The 19,820-nt window shown below is 43.3% G+C and overlaps 1 protein-coding gene across 2 annotated transcripts in view; it reads right to left on the reverse strand.

Moving 5' to 3' along the window:
- Positions 1-2,548: 2,548 nt before the first annotated feature.
- Positions 2,549-19,820, reverse strand: part of EGFR (epidermal growth factor receptor) — a 160,213-nt gene continuing 142,941 nt past the window's right edge. Inside the window, exons 21-28 of one of the 2 annotated variants that reach the window (XM_071559612.1) lie at positions 17,046-17,201; positions 16,135-16,210; positions 14,830-14,976; positions 12,435-12,532; positions 11,858-12,025; positions 11,717-11,764; positions 11,511-11,613; positions 2,549-10,566 (exon numbers count right to left, since the gene is read on the reverse strand). In XM_071559612.1, the coding sequence (XP_071415713.1) occupies positions 10,190-10,566; positions 11,511-11,613; positions 11,717-11,764; positions 11,858-12,025; positions 12,435-12,532; positions 14,830-14,976; positions 16,135-16,210; positions 17,046-17,201 (1,173 nt within the window). In that variant the 3' untranslated portion in view covers positions 2,549-10,189. Of the gene's footprint in view, positions 10,567-11,510; positions 11,617-11,716; positions 11,765-11,857; positions 12,026-12,434; positions 12,533-14,829; positions 14,977-16,134; positions 16,211-17,045; positions 17,202-19,820 lie in introns of both variants that reach the window. The other variant, XM_071559611.1, reaches the window with a different exon arrangement.

Genomic DNA, 19,820 nt, shown 5'->3' on the forward strand with positions numbered 1-19,820 from the left:
AAGTGAGGAAATAGAATGCTTTACAGTAACATGCACCAGAGCTTCTGAGAGCAGGAGGATGTCACACTTGTTATGATGCTGTCACTTGTACACTTGTCACCAAGGGGGACAGTTGTGTCCCTTGTGTGTATGTTGCCATGTCAGAGTCAGCTCTATGGTGCACAAAATTGCCTTGCAAGTCTGCTGACACTGCCAAAGAGAAGGATTCATTTTCCATTGGATCAGTCCAGCAGCAGCCCATATGTAGGCTGGATTAAATGTACCATGAACCTGTACTCCAAATGGACTGGAAAATAAATCACCTACACAAGTTCATTTTTTCACCTCTGTTTGCTGGGAGACCTATTTTAAAGTCATGTGTGCTGTGGACAGAGTTTCTTCCTTCCAAGAGAGGGCACTATTTGCTTTCCTTCTGCTGCTCTTGGAAGCCGGGGTAGTAGGAGTAGTACAGCACAGGCTTTGCAAGATTGGTTTCCTTTTGGAAACCTCAAATAGCTGCAGATGTGTTCTACAAGTGCCCCAGAGGGTGTCTGGCTGCAGGGGCGAGCACTGTGCCCCAAGGATGCCACCACTGCTGTGCCACAGCTGCATCCCTATGCCATTTATACCTAGCCCAGCTTGGTTTGACCCAACATGGCTTGGTCTCCATGGGCAGTGGTAGAGGTTGAATGTTACTGTATTTCTTACCCATGACCTAGAAATTCACACACAGATCCTCAGCCTCTGATGATTTAACAGGCTCCAGGAGCTAGATGGAAATTTATACAGCCATCTATAACCCTTACTAGCTGTACTTTGGCTTGCTAAATCAGTGCCAGAACAAATTTGGCTAAATAAAAGCTGTCTGTGAGACAAGGATATCCATCTCTTATATCACCATTGCTGTTATCTGAGTGACAGTGTCCAGTGAAGTCTAGTGTAATCCTTAAATCTGCACTCTCCCAAAAACAAAAACGGGGGAAAAAAGTGCAAACCATCCCATACAATACAAGATAAAGATGACAAACACTTACTGTGCTATTTCTGAGCGGTTCGGTTTCAGAGGGCTCCAACTCACTGAAGGCAGCAGGCTCCGGGGTTAACACATGCATTAGATAACGTTCCTTCTGCTCATTTCAGAAAGAAAACACATTTTCAAGTAAAAGGCTTTCTGCAACAAGAGCTCTGGTGTTGAACTTCACACAGATGGTGCTTATTAGAGAGATTCCAATTCCCAACAAACAATTTAAAGCACCACCTGATCTGCAATTCCAGGTCTCCTCTCAACTGAATAGCAATAATAATTCACGATGCAGGATTGGAGGCTTAGACCCCTAAATATACTTACAGGTGGGCTCCAAGCAAGCCACCTCATCCTAGGGGCAGGGATGTGGGGAGCAAGATCAGCCCACCCTGATGAGCACCCTGAGCAGAACATGTCCCTCTGCGCCTGCCATGCCAGTGGCACCCCTCGTGGGGGTCTGCCATGGCTCAGACCCAGGTGGGTGCTGGCACAAGAACAAAGCCTTTCTCTGCCAGCAAACTCAAGGAAGCTGAGTCACTTTGCTGTTCTCAGCACCAGCCTTTGGTCATTGCAAGGACCCTCTTTCCTGCCACACTCATGCCTGGTACAAACATCCCTTATCAAATGCCGCTGCAGCATTGCCCCAGTTGGCAGCCTTAGGACAGGAAGGAACAAGGCTATTTGTGACCAGGTGCTGCTGAAAGGGGACTGCTCTGATGAGTGATGGTGAAGCCCATCCACGGTCAGTGCTCTAAGAGGTGTCTAGGGCTGTCCCAGGTGCCAGGATAGGTGGGCTGGCTGTGACTGTGAGCCTCTTCAGAGCATGCTGGGTCTTTTATTGTCTGCCTTATAACTTTCTTACCTGACTTGATGTAATTATTGGGCATTCAGATTAGTTTCTCAGAGGATGACTGTTGTTTTCCAGGGTCACAGTCAGGAATGCCAAAGGGGCTTGCTTAGTGCTGCTGCTGCTGGAGCATGTGGAAGAGACTTATATCTTAAAATAGCAAATTTCTTCATCTTATCTTAATCTGCCATATCCTGTGCAGGCAGATACTACAGTTAAACTGCAGCTGTGCTTCTTTGCTTGTCTTCTGCTCTTGCACCCTCTGTCAGTTTTGTTTATTTGAAGTTCACAGTACTGAAGTCAGTGGAATGCTCATCCTTCCCAAATATCTGCACTTTTCTATGCTTACACCATTCTTGGTTTTAAGCCCCTCTTTTGCTGCTTCCACAATGGGATTTAGCACATCAGTGTCCCCATCTCTCTGGCCTAAGTACAGAGGCATTGCTCTGCCTCTGTAAGAACAGAAAACAGTAGTTTCCTGTGTGATAATGACTTTTAAATCTACAAGTTTTTTTCTGATCTTCGCAGAAGAGGTGCACAGATGTACAATATATATTTCAGTTTCCTTCTTAATATTAATACTAATTATTCTTCTTCATAGAAATACTAACTTATCTAGAATGTTCTCAAACCAGCTGATTACTAAAGGGGGGAGGGAGGGAATAATGTGCCAAAAGAGCAAAGATTTATTTAATTACTTTTATTAAAATAAAAATATCATGCATTAATACGCATTAGACATTTCTGAGAACCAGTAATATGAAGATTAAGACTACATCATTTCTGCATAAAGTAGGTTGAGCTGGTAAAACATGCAGCCTACGTACTGAAAGGGACTGGATGGAAAGATGAAAAGGAAAAAGGTGCTGTAGTGGCTTTTTTTTTTTTTCTGTGTACAAAGTTCATCTATAAAGATAAAAATTATTTCATTCACTAATTGTGATACCGGGGACCTATCCAGGCTGAATGCATACTGACAGTTCTGGCTCCTCTCTTCTTGACTGCCTTGTACTTTGCTGTTCCATTGAGGACCCCACAATTCCTTTCATCTTTTTCTGCTACATGTTTGACCAGTTGGGTAATTTAACACCAATACTCAGGAGACACTGGGGCTTCATTTGACTGCCTTTGCTAAGAGATTTCTCTTTCTGCCTAGGGCAGTACAACAATGTAAGTCACCAGTGTGGTCCTGGCTGTGACTTTATTTGCCTTGGCTATGCAGTGAAGAAATGGCCAGCACTGTGGCTTCATACACCACATGGATGAGGCTTTTGAGGGATTGCTTTCACTCTGCTTCTGCTCTTGTCATGAAAGTGAAATGAGAACCTGCCATGTAATTTAAAAGAGCAGCACTTTTAGGACCCTAATAAGCAGCACCTGGGCTTTCATATTGCACTTCCAGTGGTCACGAGTGTTACCTGTATTATTGCTCACATTATCAAACTCCAGCACTGTGCACAAAGAGAGCCAAAGAGTCTTGGAGAGAGGAAAGGGTGCTGTTACTAGCTTCACTAAGCTCTGGATAAATCCCCAAGGTGACAAATTTTACCAGAAAAAAAAATAAATCTAAGTCCATCAATAAAGAACCCTTAATGTGAGTTCTTCTCTGGCTACAAGCTACAAGCTAGCCACTGCTTTTTGTTCCCCTCAAATACAACAGTATATTACAATAAAAGTCTTCCAAGAATTAAAAACAATTAAAAAGAATAATATACACCTCATTTTGTATCGCTCATATACAAACAATCTTTGATCAACAGTATAAACCATTAAACCATATAAAAGCCAAGAGTTTCTTATTGTACAAATAGTGCTTTCAGAGTTGAGTAACTTTACAATGCTGCGAGGGTACCGTCTGTATCTGTGAACATATTGCTTGACAGTTTATCAAAACCAAGGCATCATACCTTATATTCAATTGGTTGCATCAATACAAAGCAGCCTAAAACAGGCAATGGATCCATAGGATCTCTGATTATTGTGAGGGATTTGCAACAATCACTCAACATTAGCCTTGTTTTATACTCTCAGTGTGATCAATCTGAACATCTCATTGCTTTCAAGGGAAAAAATATTGGGAATGTAGGATGAAAAAAGCAACCTAGGTATGTGAGCCAAGCTGCCCACCATTGTAGGCAACTTTGATTATTCTCTTTCATAAAATATGAGGGTGACATTGATGGTGGTTCCAAATGCACAGTCTCCAGCTATCTGGTGAGAGGTAAGAAGAGTCTGGATAAATTCCAGCGATGTACCGTATTGGCTATGTAGGAACACCACCTTCTACCAGTCCAATTGTTAGTGGCATTTTCCACTTCCAATTTCCACTTTACTAATCATAAAAATCCATTACTTCAAAGTGAGAGCTGCAGAGAGACCACGGGACCTGTGCTGTTACGCCTCCAGACAACCCCATCTGTGCCATGTAAGAGCATGTCAGCAAAGGTGGTGCAGCACCAGCCCTGAATCTTGGCCAAAGGCCTGATGACTTTTGCCACGTAGGTCTCCAGTTATCAATTTTTTCCCCGGGAAACCCATTTTTGGATGCTGTTGAGGGTGCCACTAACTGTGGTACTGCCTGCTATAACCACACTTTTCTCTCCCTGCATAAAGATAAGGGGGTTACCCCAACCCATAATTCTCAGTCCACACAGCCATGGTAGCACAGGTGATCTACCTGAACACTTGACATCAAACACAAGGCAGGATGTGTAGCAGAAAGTAAAGTGGATCTTGGAAGTGCTGAAGTAATACACAACCAAAAGTGTTATTTTTAAAGTCTCACTGCCTGCCTACACACTTCCTCACACAAAAAACCAGTTATCTCACCATGTCTCATCTTCACATCACTGTATTTTTTCTGATACTGAACCAAAACATCATGTATTTGCTTCTTTTTTCCTTGACTTTATCCCTGTTTAGATACTGCATGAAGTCCAATATGGAGTAGAGGTTGTAGGTTTGGCCCTGAAGTGATACCTGGTACTGATCCTCAATTTGGTTTTCCATGGACAGGCCTCACCCTCCTGCCAAGCTCTCTTGGCTCAGTGGAGGTCTGACCCACTCCCAGTGAAAACTGGAAATATGCAGCTCTTCTCTGTAATGAAAGGCTGTGGAAGTGGTGATCAATATTCCTTTAAAGCAAGAAAACAAGACATTACATCTTTGGTCCTAATGCAGCCCATTTGAAAAGCTACTTGAAGGTATCATGTTTTACTTTTGTATAAACCTTTTTTTTTCTATTATTTTCCTTATCTTAAAAAGACTCCTTTAAAGTTGTATGTCAGAACAAAGAGGGAATACTTACAAAATGAAAGCTAGAAAATGGGATCCCAGTATAAAAATTTGAATCAGTGGTGACAAAACATTACAAAGCATTCTTGCTAAGTGTTCTACACAGAGTTTGACATTTCATGAGTATACAGTTTCCATCAAGAAGGAGGACACGGGTACTTTTTCATATTTGGTCCTGATTCAGGTGTTTTCTCACAGATAAATACTGGGGGAAACAAAAGCCAGAGTAACTGTTCATTTGAGAGGCAGTGGTCACACTCACAGATGTTGCACTCTGAATGTGAAAAATGAATGCTTGTCTGGAAATGCAAAGTTTATCCGTGGCATCTTGAAGCACCCACAGACAGACCAAGGACACCTCAGGCCCCTTGTGATGGAACCTCTTCAACCTGTTTGGGGTCCTGTGACACTGTTTTAAGCCTAACTACATCTCCCAGGGAAGAGAAGAGAGACAACCACAGTATGAATGCCACATGCACTGCTTTTCGTGCAAACAATCTCTGCAAGGGGGCTTCAAGTCATGCTAGGAGCAGGGACAGGAGCCACCTGTGCCTGCAGAAACAGTCAGTGGCCTCAGTGGCCCTAGGCAAATTCAGCAGCTGTTTTGGGTGTGGATTGGCCAGACGCAGCCCTTCCATGACACTACTCTACCTTTCCAATAAACCAGGTGACTGCATGTGAGCACAAGTCCTACAGGGGGAGGCTGAGGGAGCTGGGGGTGTTTAGCCTGGAGAAGAGGAGGCTCAGGGGACACTTTATCACTCTCTACAACTACCTGAAAGGATGTTGCAGCCAGCTGGGGGTTGGTCTCTTCTCTCTGGCAACCAACAGTAGGACAAGAGGGCACGAGTTTAAGCTCTCTCAGGGGAGGTTTAGGTTGGATATCAGGAAGAAGTTCTTTACAGAGACAGTGCTCAGGCTTTGGAATGGGCTGCCCAGGGAGGTGGTGGATTCTCTGACCCTGGAGATTTTTAAGGTGAGACTGGACGTGGCACTGAGTGCCATGATCTGGTGATCACAGTGGGGCTGGATTAAGGGTTGGACTTGATGATCGGAGAGATCTCTTCCAACCCAACTGATTCTATGATTCTATGTCCTACCACCAGGGCTCCATGTGGCCATCTGATGGTGCGGTTGGTGGGACGGGGCATCATCCCAAGGCATTCCAGACACCACCATCTTATTCCAGCTGCTCTCTCTAGAAACCTCACTGTAATGTTGCCAATCAGCTGGAAACAAAAGCAGGCCCCTGGCTTTTAAGGAATTTACTCCACAAGATAAATTGCAACACGAAGGAGATTTCCCAAGCCAACTCCCTTTGCAGCAGAAGAAAACAACCCAAGGCTCAAAATGAAGTGCACTGACACTGTACACAATCACATCAAAGCAACATGAAGACTCTTCACTTAACTTGTATTTGCATATACTGAGCAGTTATTAAAAGTACTAAATTATTATTGCAAAAGTTCTGTGTTAACTACTGTTTTATGATGGATGCTAAGGACTAACTTGTATTTTATTTTGCCTTCCATGAGAAACAAGTAGAAAGGGCAATTTTAATTTTGATTAGTAAGACTGTTAGCTTTTCAAAGTGGCTGTGGCATGCTACATTTCCCTACTTGGTTGTGTTTGTAAAATCAGCCTTTTCTACCCACACCTCCAGCTGAACTTTCAAGTTATTTTTGGATGTTGATTTATGCTGCTTAACCATGTTTGCCTGTACAAGCACCTATGATCCACAGGGGCCTCCTTGCTGTTAAATGTGCAATGACCTGCAGAGTAAAAGCAGGACATTTCAGCTGCTTATTGGTTTGGGTTTTGTTTTGTTTTTATCCTGCTGGAAATCATTGGGTCTATTGCTGTATTGTCTGTAACTCTGTGAACATCACCCTGCATAGCACCTGTGCCTCCAGTGACAGCCATGCAGCTTGCACAGTCCCATCCACCCCCAGTGCCACTGCTTTTTTATCCAGATTTTATTTTTTGCTGGCTTTTGAATCGTTACTGACCTGCCAATTTACAAATCATGGCTTACAGGATGCCTATCTAACCAGAAATACTGCACAACATAGCTGACCCCATCAAACTGGAATTTACATTCATGTTGAGATTTTATGGCCCTACATCCTCTTCCCTACTTTTTTCAACCAAAAAAAATCACATTCAAAATGTGGTGCTCATTTAAACTTACACTGCTTAATTTTAAGATGAATCTCCTTGTTTCTAGCAATGAATTGCTACTGAATCCCTCCTAAATTGTTTTAAAAGGTCAAGTGTATTAACCCCTATTAAATAATTTTCATGCTACATAATGCTGATGATACAAATTGCTACTGCTCAGTGGCTTTCTTGTTTTAGCTAACAGATTAAACCAAAACATCAATAAATTCCTTTGTGCAATAGTGTTCAAAAGATCCTGTGGGAGAACATGCACTGTATGATTTTCTAGTGTTCTGCTTGGAGACATAACAGATTCAGAAAATTGAAAAATTATCTGTGAATTCTGTTAAGATCTATTTTTAGTTTTATATACATTTCTCCCAAGGCAGTGGGTGGAGAAAAGCAGCAATGCCTGTACATACACGTTGCAGGCTTGTGAGAGCAACAAAGCAAATGTGCTCTCAGGAATGCAAGGAGAAATCTGCTGCTAACTGGACGTGGGAACTGAATTTTGTATTTTGAATACAAGCCACTAATAATCAAAGTCAAACATTGCAACCTCCAAACGGCTGTGCCTGGGGCTTGGTCACAGTGAGACACATCTCCCAAACAGGACAATCTTTGGATTCTAACCCAGTATCAAAGAATCACGGAATACACTGAGTTGGAAGAGACCCACAAGGCTCATTGAGTCCAGCTCCTGTCTCTGCACAGGCCCATACCCCAGAGTCACTCCCTGTGCCCCAGAGCATCATCCAAACACTCCTGGAGCTCTGGCAGCCTTGGGGCTGTGCCCACTGTCCTGGGGAGCCTGCTCAGTGCCCACCACACTCTGGGGGAAGAGCCTTTTCCTGAGATCCAACCTAACCCTGCCCTGACACAGCTCCAGGCCATTCCCTAGGTGCTGTCCCTGCCCTGACACAGCTCCAGGCCATTCCCTGGGTGCTGTCCCTGGTCCCCACACAGCAGAGATCACCATGCTGCTTTACCCTAGACTGCAGCGTGACTCATGAGCTACTGCACACAAACAAGCTGTTAATGAATTTTACACCATGTTATTTACAAAAGGGGCCATTCCACATGACTGTTCCTCTCCTTTCCTCAACAAATCTGTAAAAAGTGTTCTAAGGATTTGCTGCTTGATCTTGGACTTCAGATGCAATACTTACACTGAAACATGTAGTGATATATTCAAAACACAGCAGTGGCATAAATTTGACTGCTTCTTGCTACTTCATATAGACTACAGATCCTCCACAAGTCAGCTGCTTATGCTGCCCTCAAGCATATTGCCAACATTCAACTAAGTTAAGGGTCTTTGTCCCCAAATGAGCATTTGCTTTCTGATCTAGTGGTTTGATTAAAATAGCCCTGCCAAGTTGCTGGTGGGATGCATCTAAATGACTGACTAAATTCACACTTTAGGCACTCTACCCCTCCTACACTCATAAGAAATGTTAATGATGGAATAATTTTATGGGTCGCTTGAAAGAGCAGCTGCTTTTGCTGCTGTGATTGATTTAGACCATGAAGCTAAAATCTTAGCCTTGCCTCACCTGCCTATACCACACTGATAACCAGAAGATGATGCTGTGTATTTTAAACACAGGCAGCCCTGTGGTTCAGAAGAGGGAGACAGTATTTTCCATCCCTTCAGATGATTCTTTCTTTCCTTAATTTGTTCTCACTGCTCCTCCTGCATTGCCAGGATATGTAACCAGCCCCAGCCTCTGCCCCAGTGTGGAACAGCAACTGGCAATATTCTGCCTTGAACTGTAACACTTTTATACCCCTTTTCTTTGTCAAATGTATAAGGGAAAATAATTTCTGCTTCGAGCCCCTTTAAGAAACAAAATAAAACTGCTTGGCTAGAGCTACCTGTGTTTCTTGCCCTAGTCAAGTTTAATTTAGTTCAGTTCTTCCAGTCTGTCTTGTGAATGTTCCAATTTGCCACCATTTGCATTTCCCTGACATTTAATTAAAGTCTGTTAAACATTATTTGACACTTCATTTTTCAGTTATGGCAACATCTTTAACGGTTTTGTTGAAGAAGAAAGACACTTTGACAACGTGACAGCTGCATAAAGGATCAGAAAAAAAAAGTCTTGGGTTTGACCATCAGAAAACAGACTAGTCAGCACTTCAGAATCATGTACAGATGACTTTGAGGTGAGTTCCTTCTGTCAGTTTTTAGCAGTAGTGGTCAGTAGATGTGTTGTGCCATTTTGCTCCTTGTGCTATTTTCCCCTGGAGCAATCCAATGCATGGGCAGAATTGCCCATAACTCCCTCAGATGCCCCTCTCACACCTTTGGGCCAAAAGGCAGTATATGGAGCCAATTTGTAAAAATCCGGTGGTTTGGAATAACAGTTCCTATTTCAAGAGTTTTGGAAAATATGGGTAATTTTTTTTTGTGCTGGTGATCTGAGCACCACAGAGCAGAACCAGCAGTACAATCATCGGATCTTGCAAAAGATCCAAAAATTCTGTTAGAAACTTTTATAAAAATACAGACTGCAGAAAGGAATTTGACTGTACAATGTGTACAGCTCTCAAGTTCATCCCAGAGTGGCTTTTAACCATGCTACCATTTGAAAATGAAAGGAATGCATCCATATTTCTTCAGTCCAGGAAGATCCTGCCCATCCCAATACACATCCGCGTGCAGGCCACGGGCCTCAGTTAAAACATGGAAATGGGCAAGAAAAGACCCAAACTACCATGGGAGAGGATTCGCAGTTTCAGCCCCCATGCTGAAAAGGAGAGGTGTGCTTACTGATGCATTGCAGTTGCCATTTGCTCTGAGCCAGAGTCCATTCTTGCAGCAGCCATGTAGTTCACTTTAGAGTCTGGCTTGCCTTGCTGCAAGAAGAAATTCTCCATGGTCATGCTGAGGCTTCAATGTAGTCACTTTTTGGTGCTGCTACCCTCAGGTACTCTGGGTTTTCTGCTGCAGGAACTTTCAAGAGACCATTAGGTTTGGTTTCCTTTGGTAAGAAGTCCTGCTGGTAGTCAGGATTGTCCAGATTGATTTGGTGGTTGCCCGCCTGGATCCAGTAAGGAGAACTCTCAAAGACTGTCTTCACCAGTGGAGACTGGTTGGTGTTGAGATACTCGGGGTTGTCCACAGCTATGCTGTGTGAATTCTGGTAGCTGGAGTCCGTGGGGACCTTTGAGTTTGCTGTGAGAGAGAAGTTGTTGTAGATTGGATTCTGGACCGCTGAGGCAGATGATTTCTTGGGCACCAACTGGTTTACATACTCTAGAATAAAAAGAAAGTAAAAATGAGAAGGAATGAAGACAGAAAACTAATGCAGTTGTTTGTGTCACTTGCTGTGTAGTTTCAACCCAGCTGCCACTTGCTGTTCACTCACAGCCCATCACAGAACTTTCCAGAGTGGAAAAGAGCCAAAGGCAGGGACTGCCATTCTGTGGCACCAAATGCACCAAAGGCGCTGCCCTGAGGTTCACCTTCAGGAATTTTGTTTGCAAACTAGCAGGAAGATGGTTTGGACCACAAGACAGTGAGATAGCTGCTGCTGATTTTAGTGACGTGTGGGTGGCTATGTCCCAGATAGTATTCTGAAATGGAAGTCTGGGAGCTGAGCTGCCAGAACTGTTTCTCTAGAAAAAAATGTTGAGAGATGATAAAAATGACTAGAAAATACAGGACTGGCAGTAACAGAGGCTCCACATTTCACTTCAGTGCCATTTTTCACAGGACCTTTCACCCCTTCTAGCTATGGCATATTCTTGGAATGGTTGGTTGGGATTTTTTTAAGGACACAAAGCATCATGACTGTGTAATCCAGCCCCATCTGCCTCAGTGCTTGCTGGCTCACTCTCTGGCCACCTACACTCTAAGTCCATGTGAAACCATGAACTGCCTTCTGTGGATCAACTTCTGAATGCAATGAAATGGCCATAAAGCTCTTTATATTGCTAAAATGATTTAGGGGATGAAACCCATTTTTCAGAGGATATTTTCTCAAGCAGAAAGCTTTAATCATGCAAACTCCCCAGCTGGGTGGCACACACGGAACTGAGAAATGGGCAGAAGCAGCCAGTCTATCAAAAGGATATGTGCACTCATTTCCACTCTTGTTTACAGAACAAAAACAGATAGTAAGCATTTGCATTGCTTCTTTTCTACAGAAAAAGAAGGACAATGGGTATATTTGCAACCAAGACAGGAGAGGTATTCACCTGGGGCTGGCAGGAAGCTGTCATCTATGCTGTCCTCCAAGAAAGCGCCAGTTGGGTCTGAGCTGTACCTCTGGACAAAGCTGTCTTCCCGCACAGGGTGCCCCTGCTAGGATGAAGGTAGAGAAAAAATTATTAAAGGGACTGTTTGGTCTATCTTGATCCACATAGGAGGGGTCACTCCTTTTTTTAAAGGTCATTCCACTTACCCCGTTCCTGTCAATGCACGTTGTAGTGGAGTTGTTGCTAGTAGCACTCTTAAAAGACAAAGAAAGAAAACACAGACATCATGAGAAGCAGTTCACCCTTAAAATCACTTGACATGTTTCCACAGTGGGGAAGTTTCATACCAGTGAACTCAAGAGAGGAGTGCGGGATGTTGAAGGGCTGTTGAAGAAGCCCTGGTGTGGCACGAGATACTCATCCGCGTCCACGATGTCTTCCATGTCCTCCTCCTCCATCAGGGTGCGGTAAAACTTGGAGTCCGTAGGGCTGGGCAGGTGCATCCTGTCATCTCCCTGGGAAAAAGATCATCATGAGAGGGCTTGCAGACTCTTTTCAAGCACCCATTCTCCCCCTCTCTGTGAGACAAAGTAATTTAGCATGAGGCCCACGATGCAAAATCTTGATGTGTGTGTTTAACCAAATTTACTGAGTTTAGGGGAACTTGGGTCTAAAATCTCTGTTCGTGCTGCTGTAAAACAGCTGCATCTTGAAGAGGATCAAACTCTTGTTTTCCTCTCATGCCTTTAGTATGGACAGTTGCTGGTCCTAGACTGGGATCAGTACTAAGAAAATAGTGAATGGATTTGACATTTCTTTTGTGGTTCTATGTTAAGACATGGAAAGCAACAATAAATCTGGCCTTAAATGATCAACATTATATGTTTGGGCCTCATATTAAATGCCCACCACTGAGTGCAGTACCTGTATAACGAGATAGCGTGGAGGGTCACGAGCCATTTTTGAGAACTCTGCTATCAGCTCACGGAACTTGGGACGGCTGTCTGCATCGATCATCCAGCCTGGAGAGAGAGCAACACACAAATAAATTTGGTCTGGTGATCAAACACAGAGTTCAAAATGAAATGGAACAGCAAAAAGAGCAGTACCATGCGTGGAACAAAGCAAGAAGCTACGCCTAAGGGATCACCATAAAAAGTACAACCACCGGCCACTGGTGTGAATTTCAGCATTTAAAACGCAGACCTTGGCAGTTTTGGGAAGAAGAAAGGAAGTAATAAAACCCTGTGTTGGAAAAGCTCCAGGCTGAGCCTGTCTGCTCCCTTGCTGGCCTGTCTCCATGTGGGCAGGCAGGTCCCACCTGAGGGATAACCCAAATTAGTCTGCTTTAAAAAAGACCTTGAAGGAAAGGAAGCAAATCGCTATCGGTGGGTGCCCTGCAGGGGTACCATGATGTGACCATCTGACAGTCACTGCTCCATGGAGTCCTGGGAAGCCTACAGCAGAAGCCTCCCTCTGTACCAGATGTCTTCTAAAACTCAAAACATCCTCACTTGGGACATTGTGAAAGATTTGAAACTATATCTAAGCTGTATTTAATTAGTAAACAGACTTTAACAAAAACAAGTCCTACAGCTTAGTGCGGATCAATGTTAGGAGAGATTTCTAATATAGGTACTGGTGGCTTTACATGTGATATTAGTTAGGAAACCCACACTTTTTGCTATCAGCTAGTTGATAAGCTGATCTAGAGACTCTTCTGTTTAAAATTAAAAATAATAAAGGTCAAGCTTAGTGTGTCTAAAGGAACTCAGAAGAAACAGCCTATCCATAGTAATGGAGAAATGAAGTGTCATCTGAAATCTGCATTAGACAAAATCTCCTAATTTCCAGTGACGTTTTACCGTGCTAGAATTACCTGCTAATTCAAGAAGAAATGTCTCTTGCTTTTAGACAGAATGGAACATTTAGAAGTTTGCTGTTCTTGCAGGAGCAGCTTTTACTGGTTTTGACTTTAGCTCTGAGTTGCCTATATTTAAATGCTATTTCTTAAATTTAAAAAATAGCAATTATTGTGCATTAACTTTGGACATTTCAGTTTATATTTTCAGCTTATAAAAGAGGTGACTGGAAATCCTGAATTCCTTTAGACAAAATGGCACAGGTTCAAGAGGGCCTGCAAAATGGGGTGATCAGAGCAGTGAGAGATGTGCAGGTGAGCCCTGTGCCAGAAGGAAGGCTCAAGCCCCAGATGTTCACACTCTTGCATTTAAATTCATTGCAATGGGATGAAAGGGGATGAGGACATTCTGTGTTTTAAAAGCAACAGGACCCAGTCAGGTGTCTGGAAGAATTCCTCCTTTCTACATGTGGAACTAGCCTGAAGGAAAGGCAGTGGGATGAGGTGTCACCAAGGCTCAGCATCTCTGAGGAGGAGTTTCTAGGACACAGTTTTGGAGCTTGGGCCCCTCCTGAACTAGTTGCACAGATCTGGATCTAGCTCTTGCTTGCCCTGGTGAGCATGGGATGGTGCCTGCCCCAACACAGCAATATGTTGACTGTAGCATGGCTCCAATTTAAGGAACAGGTATATGTTGCTCCAGTAAGAAGATCTTAAATGCCACCTAGTGGGCTGCTTATCAGCATCCTCACAGCAGCGGGCAGGGATGTAGCAGTCATAGCCTAGTGATGCGTGGAAAGCCAGGTAATAGGCTTACATTTTAGCAGCTGATATAGATGGAAAGAGAATTAGAAGTCCAGAAGCCCTTTGAAGTGCCCTTAAGAGGCCAAAAAGTGTTTCAGAGAGCCTCTGCTCTTGAGCTACTTTGCTTCAACAGCTGCGTGCCAAAAAAGGGGCCAGCCAAAAACAAGGAAGAAACTGGAAGAACTCTGCGTCCTTGTGTACCTGCTGTCTGTGCTCTTTGCATTCTTTTAGTAAAGGGACATAATCCACATGTGTGGTTGCAGGAGCAGGTGTATTACTGAGCTAAGGGTGAGCCTGGAGGAGAAGGCAGTGTTCATTTTATTTCCTAGACATACAAATCCAGAGTATCAGGTGAAGTAGTTGGTGTTACGCTAATTTATACTGTCTGACCATAGTTGTTTAAAATAATTATCAGTCAGTGGTGTGAATGGTGAAAAAAACCATTAGCTGGTGGAATTAGTGACTCATGAAACCATATCCCACACTCCTCAGCAAAGCTCAAGGTGCAGGAACACTGGTGTCACCAATCTTTCCACATAATCCTCTTTCTATGCCATTACCAAGAATGCAGCATATACAAGTGCAACCGAACAGAGGCAACTGTGTTACTTATTCAACTCAGACGAGCAGCCCCAACCCGAAAGGTGAACTCACATTTGACCATGATCATGTACACGTCGATGGTGCAGATCGGGGGCTGGGGCAAACGCTCGCCCTTCTCCAGCACAGAGGAGATCTCGCTGGCAGGGATCCCATCATACGGCTTGGACCCAAATGTCATCAGCTCCCAAACTGTCACACCTGTAGAGGGGGAAGAGAAGACCATGAGAGAGGCGTTCCCAGGAGCTGGGCTGCTTGGCCTGGGTGCAGAGAGGACTCTCTTCAAGGCACTGTGTTGCCAGAGAAAGCATTTTCTGTAATGATTTTGAAGACAGACTAATATAACAGGTTGAAATCATCCTTCTTTCTTTTAATGTTTTACTTTCCCCCCCCCTTTTTTTTTTTAAATCTCAGCTAATATCTTAGCATTGAACATTCCACAAACTTCCCAGCCCCACAGAAAGGAAATATGCAGGTTACTGATTCCAACTCAGCAAGTCATTTTAAAAATGGAAGTACATCTTTTTGTTTGAAAACAATCTCTTTGGAGACGAGCAAAAGCAGTTTTTGAAAGACGTGTAAACCAGCTGCCTCAGCGTCATTTGCTGACATACCATGGACTCTTGTGATGTAGCTGTTGTGATTGTCTAGTAGCTTAGGATACAAAACAAGATTTTGAATGCCAAGATACATAAAAGGATTAAGAGGACCAGAGGCTGTACTTTTTTGAAAAAGACACAGGATCTGACCATCTGTATTAAGTATTTTCCAGGAACATCAGAGCTCATGGGGGGAAAATTTTGCAATAATTTGCTTTGAAAAACTTCCTTTCCGCTCCTTTCTTTCAAGCTGGCTTAGGAATTACACCAAAACCAAAATAAATTCTCTAAGGAGGTTATCACTCTGCTTCCCTTTTAGCATTGTCCTCTCAATACCAGGACAGCATAAGCATTTTAGGCCACAGCAGAGTTACACTGATTGACACTGAACTGTGTGGCCAATGGCTTTAAGTCCTCCTTCCAGTTATGTGGCTTTATTGTCAGGTCCATTATACTTCACATGAAGCTGCTGAAGAAAAGTATTAGCAGAACTTCAGCAAATGGACCAGTCTCTTACCTGCAGCCCCTTTCAGGAAGGACTCATGACCCGACAGTATATTCTACAAAACATCTTACACCTCACTAACATGCAGTTTCATGGGAATTCTACTTTGTTTAAGAGGTGATTTGGGCCCAGTGTTTATATATTTGATCTCTCATTCTTCTCACAATAGAATGCAGAAGGGCCACTGTATACTCACTGACAAATCCTGCAATTTTCCAACTCATCTGCAGTAATTGCAACTGCTTTTAAACTCACCATAGCTCCAGACATCACTCTGATGAGTGTAAATCCGGTGTAAAATTGACTCCAAGGCCATCCATTTAATTGGAACCTAGGAAAATTCAGAAGGAATTCGTTAAGAGGCTGACCCAAAACTTATCAGTGATATTTACCACCAGGTGGTGTGTAAATCAATAGTTTGCTTGCAGAAGGGAAAAAAAAGCCCAACCAACACAACAATATGAGTAGCAGAGCAGGCAACTTTTGAGTCCCTTTATTATAATTTTTTCATACATTATGATGAACCTGGGAATGTGAGGAATATTAGGCATATCAGAAATACCTCTCACAAAACAGTTTTACAATATTTTTAACAGTCAAATACTACTTTTTTAATCTTCTCTCATAACAGGAAACAAATCCAATCTTAGGCTACATGATGAAGAATGATCTGCACTCATATGTTTTCTATTTATGGTTGCTGCAGTACTTGCAGGCAGCTTCTCTTTAATTTCTCAGCAGGACACATTCCCTCCATCAGCACGTAGTACAAAATGAAGGCTTGTTGAACCAAGTCTGACAGGTCTTTCTTCTGTTATAAATATACAACATTCCCTTTCTCTTTATAAACTGCACAGTGTTATTGGTCTTGGCTACACTGATGAATTCAGCCTTTTTTTTTTTAATAAATTAATCTTACTTTTTCCCAGACATTCTGGGTGGGAATTTCAAAAGCATTCACTGCTCTGTTACCTCCGCTCCCACTGCAGTCCCACCAACTTTGGCTGATCTCAGAGGACCTCCACAGGCTTCAAAGGCAGCACGCTGAGATGGCAGCTGAGCGCTTTGAAAAACACACTGGCTTTTTTTCCCTGCTTTGTTTAAGGCTTGCGTGGAAGCACAGGCAGCAGTGAATGCACAGAGGTTCATTCTCTGACGTGCCTTACCTTGCCTCCCTCAGCGTGGTACTCCTTCTCATCGGCACCCAGCAGCTTTGCCAACCCAAAGTCCGTGATTTTCACGTGCTGAGGAGTCTTAACGAGGACGTTCCTGGCAGCGAGGTCACGGTGCACCAGGCGACGTTCCTCCAGGTAGTTCATGCCCTGCAATATGACAGACAGCACATGCTCTGAGCCTGGACACACACGCAAAAAGTCACCAAACTTCAGCTGCTCTGTGGTAAGTATGCACACCACCGTGAACATGTGGTGACCTCTCCCATCTCCAGAAAAAGGCTGGCTGTTTTGATTCACATGATATTTATTGCAGGGTGAGGATGTGTGCTGGCACAGTTCCATGGATGAATAACTATTACCCCCAGGAACCTTCCTGTACATCCATGCACTGGTGGAGTGATGGAGGAAAAAGAGGCAGTAGTGGGTAGAGTATACAGCAGCAAGGGATGTGGTTCCTTTGGGATCTAGTTCAAGAAATACAAAATAAGGATGGAACTTACAAATAAGGGGGCAAACTCTCCTTTCAGCTGCGCTTGTGCAACCCCAGTGACTCCAGGAGAGCCCAGTACAGAGTTTAACTATCACCTTCTATACGTATGCATGTCAGTCCTATAGAGGGTATTCAGACAACCATTCAAAGTTGCTGACACTGAGTCTTCTTACAGTGTTCGCTGCCTTCTCCCTGCTAACAATGAGGCAGCCCACTGCACAGGTGAAAAATAAAAGTAAAAACAAAAATAAGAAAAATCAAAACATTTTATGTCTGAAGTCAGAGTTACATTCATTTACAAGTCCCCTTTGAAAAAGGGAAGTTCTCTCAGTTTCAGAGCATATGTGCTTTTTTTGGTACAACTGCCTCTCGAGGAAGAATACGTCTAATTGTGCTGGTTTGACTTCCAAAGCATAAATTTTAACAGCTGTGTCTCTGACCACAGAGATTATTCCCCTTTCCCTCAACACTAGTCTCTTGGTGTATGGAATCGAAAAGCTCTTCATGATTTCCAAGTTTCCTGCAATATTTTTTCCAAACCCCACAATTATTCCCAGTCCATACTTTTCTGCTGGCAGGGGCTTATGCATTTATATTTTATGAAGCGAATTACTAAAAAATTGCTTTTAACCTACAAAGTTAACACCAAAATGATGATGTCGATGTGATAGCAGAGGACTGGAGGGAATAACTGCCTTCCAGTTTCCACCCACCTACTAAGCCCACTGCTAACCTGGACCACCATCGAATCCTCCACACAAGTCCCTGAGCAGAACTGCACCCATGAGCTGCTGATGTTGCCAAAACAAACCACCCCAACAAACTGGCACAGTGCCACTACGAGAGCACTGAATTACACAAACAGATCTTAAGCGAGCAGAGCTCTTGAAACAAAAACTCATGAGCTGCTGGCAGAAAACGGGCTGTCTTAGAAAACATAATAATCCCATAATCTAACCCCAGTAGGACAAAAAATTTCCTGCTAAACATGACTTGCTGCAGAGACTAATAAGACTCAGAGCTGCTTAGAAGCAGAATATCAGTTTCACAGTAAGCTGTTCAAGATGCTGATGGCTGAAAGATTTCTGTACATGCATAACAGTACACTGAAGGTGTTGAACTGCTTGTCTACAAATTCAGCAGATCTTTAATTGTGTGCAGGCCTGGAGTTTAAGCCATTTTTCATCATTAAGCAGGAGACCAGTGTGTTCAAAGAGTTCCTTCACAGAGTTTCTGCACATGGAGAGTCTATGCTCTGTCATAACATCTTGTCTGAATGACAGCGCTCCATAGCTCAGTGAAAAATAATGTTTGTAGAAGATGCAAAGAAAACTTATTTCAAAGCTGTGAAAACAGAAACAAAAATAAGCTTCACAGGGAACTTGCCTCCTGCTGGTTAGTTACCAGATGTATATTTGTTACAGGTCTTTTTCCCCTCAAACGTACATTTTTTAGAGTCAGAGAATGTCCAAAGATCTGGCATGACTTTATCAGAGTAGAAACACCAGACACATTGGTGGGAAAAAGCTGTACACATGATTTACGAATGCTTTGAGGAGAACTTCAGTGCTGAGCAGCACAAAGGAGTATTTTGAAGGTCAGGCATCGCTGTTGCAAGGGTAGAGGTTGCTATGGGCAAATGTTGAACTGACATGAAAAAAATCAAACAGAAACTAACAATTGTGAATGGCAACCCTTTCGGGCAAGCGATGCCCCAAAGATCCCTCTGGGGACTGACTGTGCCACCTTAAAGATTAATAAGAAGGAGGAGGGAAATGTGGCCTCCAGCTCATCTTCCTGAAACCAGGACAGAGCAGTAATTGATTTTAAACAAGAGACCAAGAGTCAGAAAAAGGCAGCTCACATCCCGGGTGGACACATAAATTAGAATTCACTCGTTGTGGGGAGCAATGTAAAAAAGTACACACACTGAGATTAAAAATGTGCTCTGTAGGCTTTTGGTGGATACATTTCTGAAGTCCTCAGCGTGCTTCCTGAAAGCAAACCACGGCTGGGCAAGCCTGGGATGTATACAAGGTCTCAAGGGACCGATAAGATTTTAAGTGTGTGGTTAGCCTGTAGATTGGCATTCCTGAAAGAAGCAGCATTAAAGCAGCCAGGCTTTGTGGACACTGCCATCTCATATAAACAGTCTCCAACAAACTGCAGTCTTTATTTTGCTGGGTTTGCTCCATTCTTCCACGCTTGCAAATGGCTAACCACCCCTGAAGCACAGCACAGTGCTGCTAAGAGCTAGAGGCTGTACTTGAGTCTCC

Source organism: Pithys albifrons, chromosome 7 (assembly GCF_047495875.1).
Source record: "Pithys albifrons albifrons isolate INPA30051 chromosome 7, PitAlb_v1, whole genome shotgun sequence".
Classification (NCBI taxonomy): Eukaryota; Metazoa; Chordata; class Aves; order Passeriformes; family Thamnophilidae; genus Pithys; species Pithys albifrons.